The following is a 5905-nucleotide window of genomic DNA, read 5'->3' on the forward strand; positions in this document are numbered from 1 at the left end:
CAAGTTCAACAACAATAAAGGGGGAGGAAGGCAGAGGTTCAAAAGCAGCCATGCTGAAAATGTTGCGTTAATAAAAGACCTTACCAAAACACCAAAAGAAATTGTGGCTACAGAGGCAGTGTGCAAAAGCTTAGACCCCCTAGTGCCTTTGTCAAAGTATTATGGAAACAGAGACAGAAGCAAATTTTGTGATTTTCACGATGATTACGGTCATGAGACCAATGAATGTCGGTACTAAATTGAAAGAGTTGTTGCTGAACTCAAAAAGGAAGATTGCAACACTTGAAGAAAAGCGCAAGAGCACAAGCCAAAGGGAGAAAAAGCATATCCGTGGCAAAAGAAGAATGAGGGAAAGGAAATGGATAAAACCATAAACATGGTAACCATCGGACGGATAAATCAGAGGCGTAAGTTAGAGGTATCTGAGGAATGGGAAAATACTCCCATCACATTCTCGGCCATAGCAGAGGAACCCTCGGATGCGCCCATTACAATTAAAGGACGTGTCAAAAGTTGCGAGTACATCATCAAGCAATTGCATGTAGACACCGGTTGCGGTGTTGATATAATGTACGAGCACTGTTTCCGCTTGTTACCAGGGGCTGTACGAGCCAAGCTAGTGGCTCCTAACACTGCATTATCAGGATTTTCTGGTGAGTCCGCATGGCCAATCGGGATCATTGAATTAGAGCTGGAGCTGGTGGACAATGATAATAAGGAATTAGTGAGAAGTACGACAGCAGAATTTGCCGTCGTAAGGTCCTACTCAAAATATAATGCGCTTTTAGGGCGCACGACTTTGCAAAAATTGGCAGATATCCCTTCTACGGTACATGGCCTTATCAAGTTCCCAACACCGCTAGGAATTGCAACGATAAGGTCAGAAATGCAAGATGCAAGCATCGCGGCCGTAGAACAAGTAGAGCAACAGCCTAGTGAGACCGAGCAAATTTGAAGCTGCATGATCATTGCAAACTCGCGACATCCAGAACAGAAAATTAAAATTGGCGGAGGATTGTCTGATGAGACAAAGTTTAAGCTTCGTAATATATTAGCTTCTAATACGAACATCTTTGCATGGAAAGAAGCGGACATGACGGGTGTACCAAGGGAAATTGCTGAACACAAGCTTAACGCAAATCCTAGTCTGACGCCAGTACGACAAAAGAAACGCGGCATGGCTCCTGAAAGAAGCGAATGGTTGAAAGCAGAAGTCGACAAGTTGGTCAAAGTAAACATCTTGCGAGAAGTAAGGTATCAAACGTGGGTAGCAAACCCAGTGTTGGTAAAAAATCCTGATGGGTCTTGGCGTATGTGTGTTGACTTCACGGATATTAATAAAGCTTGCCCTAAGGACAATTATCCACTGCCAGAAATAGACTGGAAAGTTGAATCGTTAGCTGGCTTCCGATACAAATGTTTCCTAGATGCGTACAAAGGATACCATCAAATACAGATGGCAGCAGACGATGAGGATAAGACTGCTTTTCACACAAGACAGGGCATATACTACTATACCAAGATGCCATTCGGTTTAAAAAATGCTGGAGCAACTTACCAACGGGTAATAGATGAAGCTTTCAAGGGTCAGATTGGGAGAAACTTGGAAGCATATGTTGATGACCTAGTTATAAAAAGCACAACAGAATAAGTTTTGGAGAAGAAGAAGAGAAGTTTCTTGGTCATATAATAACTGAGCGAGGGATACGTGCAAACCCAAAGAAAATAGAGGCAATCGAGAATATGCCGTCTCCAAGAAATAAAAAAGAAGTGCAAAGCTTAACGGGTAAGTTGGCGGCCTTGACAAGGTTCCTATCTAAATCCGCAGATCGGTCACTTCCCTTTTTCGGAACATTGAAGAATTGCTTGAAGAAAATGGACTTCAAGTGGACGGAGGAAGCAGGAGTGGCATTTCAAGAAATGAAAAAATTGCTGAAAGTGCTGCCAACAATGACTGCACCAATTGCTGGAGAAATGTTGATACTGTACTTAGCGGCATCGAAGGAAGCAATAAGTTCAGTGTTGATAGCGGAAAGAGGATAGGTACGCACTATAAAAATTAAATATAGCTAATTTTCAATCAATAGGCATTTAAAATTATATAAATATGCTGTCCGAACAGGTGCAAATGCCTGTGTATTTTGTTAGCAAAGCTTTGACAGGGAGCAAATTAAATTAATCTGCAATCGAAAAACTGGTTTATGCACTCGTGCATATGGCTAGGCGCTTGCGGAGATATTTCCAAGTCACCCAACAAGGCTCCTAACAGATCATCCGATAAAGCAGGTATGACAAACAACTATTTGTTGTCAATAAACACAAAATTGCTTGATAAGTTCTAGCAAATTTACATTCACCGATACTTGTTGAGCAGGTGCTATATAAACCAGAAAATTCTGGTCGCATGGCCAAATGGGCTATTGAATTGGGAGAGCATGAAATAAGTTTCTCACCACGAAGTGCGGTAAAAGGACAAGTCCTAGCAGATTACCTGGCTGAAACAGCCGGAGATATCGAAGTCTCACATGAGTCAAAAGAAATACCACCTCCGCCCGAACAGCTGTGGGAATTGCACACAGATGGGGCTTATGGTCCAGAAGGCGCAGGAGCAGGAATAGTCCTAAAAATTCCAGAAGGGGAAGAGTATACATTCGCACTGCGATTAAGCTTCCCTATCACAAATAATGAAGCTGAATATGAAGCATTGTTATCTGTGATGCGGGTAGCAAAATATCTGGAGGTTAAAGAACTATCAGTATATGTTGATTCGCAGTTGGTTGCAAACCAATTTAATGGAATATTTAAAGCACACGACGAGTCGATGCAAAAATACTTAAAGCTAGTGCAAGAGTTAGCAGTTGACTTCGATTTATTCCAGATAACTCAGGTTTCGAGGACGCTGAATAAAAAGGTGGATGCCCTAAGCAAGTTAGCCACATTGATATTCAGTCATTTTAAGAAAGAAATTTGGGTTGAGGAAGTTAAAGTAAAATCTATTGAAGAAGACAGTGTTTCGGCTCCGGTTGAAGAAGAAGAGCGGAGTTGGATGACACCAATAATAGAATTTCTAACCAAAGGTACGTTGCCTATGGATTCAAGTGAATCAAGAAAGATTAAGATGAAAGCACCAATGTATCTGTTAGACAAGGAAGTCCTATACAGAAAGTCTTTTCTGGGGCCTCATTTGCGGTGTCTCAATCCAACTCAAGCGGAGTCAATCATACGGGAAGTACATGAAGGAATGTGCGCTCTGCATTCGGGACACAAAACAGTTGCGTCCAAAATAATGCGGCTCGGATATTACTGGCCGTCAATGTACAGAGATGCTGCAGAGGTAATACGCAAGTGTCAATCGTGTCAACTTCATGCATCGGTAAGCAAGGCTCCGATCCTATGATACCGGTCGCGTCTCCATGGCCATTTTGTAAATGGGCAATCGACATAGTGGGGCCATTCCCCGCAGGACCAGGGGGCATAAAATTTCTGGTAGTGGCCATTGATTATTTCACGAAATGGGTAGAGGCCAAACCGCTAAAAACAATTTCGGGCAAGCAAATTCGAAATTTTGTATGTGGACTGTCGGTTTAGAATACCAAATGAAATAGTAAGCGACAATGGTACACAGTTTGAGGGAAATCCATTTAGTGACTGGTGCAAGGAGTTGAATATAAAACAACCGTTTACATCAGTCACACACCCTCAGGTCAATGGTCAGTGTGAGGTTACGAATCGGGATATTGTTTTAGGAATTAAAGCAAGGCTGGGATTGTGTCGAAGTGGTTGGATAGACGAACTGTCTAACGTTTTGTGGGCTCACCGCACAACTCCGAAGGGCGCAACTAATGAAACACCCTTTAGTTTGGTGTACGGGTCCGAGGCTGTAATACCCGCCGAAATAAATGTGCCAACCATGCGCATAACATCCTTCGATGAAAGTAGCAACAGCGAAGAACTGCATGAAAATCTAAACTTAGTTGAAGAACTCAGAGAAATGGCGGCAATAAAAGAAGCAATCAACAAACAAAGAATTGCAAGCTACTATAATAAGCGCGTCCAACCATTATCTTTCCAATTGGATGATCTGGTGTGGTGAAACAACAAAGCAAGCAGGGCAGAGGATACGGGTAAGCTAGGACCTAAGTGGGAAGGACCTTACAAGGTTATTGGCGTAAGCGATACAGGGGCGTATCGACTAGCAAGTTTGGATGGAAGAGCAATAAAGCGCACTTGGCATGCTCAGACACTAAAACGGTGCTACATATGAAAAACTGCAGAGGGACTGATCACCCCACATAACTGTTTAAAGTTTTTATTATGTGAATTATTCATTTTCCATTGTAAACATGACAGCTAAGTGCTGGCCAAAAGACATGTTTGAAATAAATTGAATTATGCAATTTAAGCCAATAACTTGTGTATTTTTTACATTTGTTGATTGCATGCCGCTTAAGCTGCACAGGGACAAACTCCGAGTCTCAAGTGGCATAGTTTAGTTTGGTTACTAATACTATTTTTAATGGTGACAGTAGTAAAACATTGGTTTGTTTCAAAAGCTTGTACACCGCGCAAGACGGAGACTTGCACAGTCTAGACTATAAATTACAAGTATGGTTACTTGTTTAAATAACCTAGACATTGGCTTGGCCGGAAGACTCTTGAGTATAGACATTGGTTTGTCTATAGTACGGGTAATTTGCATTGGATTGTATACGCGTACATACTTATAAATTTTTTTATAAAAGTCTTGAGTATAAACTTATAAGCATTGGTTTGCTTACTTTTGCGTACAACATTGGACTGTTGACGCAAGAATAAAAAGATCATGAAATGATTGAACGGTCGCTCCCGTCATGAAATCATGACATTTATCCTACATATGAGTTATTGAATGCATCATATTGTAACAAATCATTATAACCGCCATTTTGATTTCGTAAAAACACAATAAATGCACCTTAACCAAAAAAGTCATCAAAATTATATTCAATTAGAATATAGCATATTACAGTTGGAGAATATTAAAATCAACCACTTAGCATAAAAACGCGACAAACCCCAAAATTTGACCTAATATATGTCAATAAACGCTATAAGCTAATAAAAAAAAAGGGTGGCAATTGGCGAGAACGTTTGCCCTACACTAAGGAGAGTATACCATCCTCGCACGCAGTGATCAGACGCATACTCCGCTGTAAACATAAAAAGAAAATATATTATAGGGATGCGAAACCTCCGAGACTGCAAGGCCCATCCCTCGCTGGCGAAAAATAAGCCACCATGGATGGTAAAAAGTAACCAACCAAGGTAGCTTAACAAACTCAGTCGAGTTTGTCAGAAATTACCTCCTGAGAAGAGATGCTAGGGTCATTGACAAGAACTTCGAGACGGGGGATTGAAATATGTTGGAGTTGGGAACAAGCTTCATCACACTTTTCTTTGGCTCTATCAACAAGTAACTCAGCAATATTGGGGGGAATTACTGGAGGTACGCACATCTCTCAGAAAATGACATTCCAAAACAAGGTCCGCTCATAGGCACGAGCAGCGACCATCGCTGCACCAAAACGTTGCTCGACCGCTTTGCAATCGAGAGCGTGTTGGACAATTGTCGGAATGCCCTGACAGAGAATGTCGTATTGCGCTTTTATAACACCGTGTTTTTCACCCCAGGACTCCTGTGCTGAAATCCAGTCGCTAAAGCTCTCGTTCAAAAACACGACATGGCTCTCTGTCTCTTTAAGCTTTGCAGAAAGAGCCGCAATCTCAGACTCCATGAATGCCTTCTCAGCCATGTGCTGATCTTCCTCCTGATGCCTCTTGAACATCATCACATTAATTCGCTCCTTTGCTTGCTTATGCGCAGTTACAGCAACCGCAAGTTGAGCAGTGAGTTTGGCATTTTCCT

At 41.7% G+C, this 5905-nt stretch overlaps 1 protein-coding gene across 1 annotated transcript; it reads left to right on the forward strand.

Annotated features, from left to right (window-relative positions):
- Positions 1-2404: 2404 nt before the first annotated feature.
- LOC139864132 (uncharacterized) lies at positions 2405-4383 on the forward strand. Its single transcript, XM_071852720.1, has 3 exons — positions 2405-3334; positions 3626-3997; positions 4351-4383. Exons 1-3 carry the CDS (start codon positions 2405-2407, stop codon positions 4381-4383), a joined length of 1335 nt encoding a protein of 444 aa, XP_071708821.1.
- Positions 4384-5905: the final 1522 nt, after the last annotated feature.

The sequence above is a fragment of the Rutidosis leptorrhynchoides genome, chromosome 8, assembly GCF_046630445.1.
Source record: "Rutidosis leptorrhynchoides isolate AG116_Rl617_1_P2 chromosome 8, CSIRO_AGI_Rlap_v1, whole genome shotgun sequence".
NCBI lineage: Eukaryota > Viridiplantae > Streptophyta > Magnoliopsida > Asterales > Asteraceae > Rutidosis > Rutidosis leptorrhynchoides.

Excerpts from the sequence above, each read along its gene's own strand:
- LOC139864132 (XM_071852720.1), top strand. The coding sequence starts at position 2,405 with ATGGCCAAATGGGCTATTGAATTGGGAGAGCATGAAATAAGTTTCTCA. Across the intron at positions 3,335-3,625 it reads TGTACAGAGATGCTGCAGAG|TTTGAGGGAAATCCATTTAG; the intron begins GTAATACGCAAG and ends AATGGTACACAG. Across the intron at positions 3,998-4,350 it reads AAGAACTCAGAGAAATGGCG|CTAAGTGCTGGCCAAAAGAC; the intron begins GCAATAAAAGAA and ends TAAACATGACAG.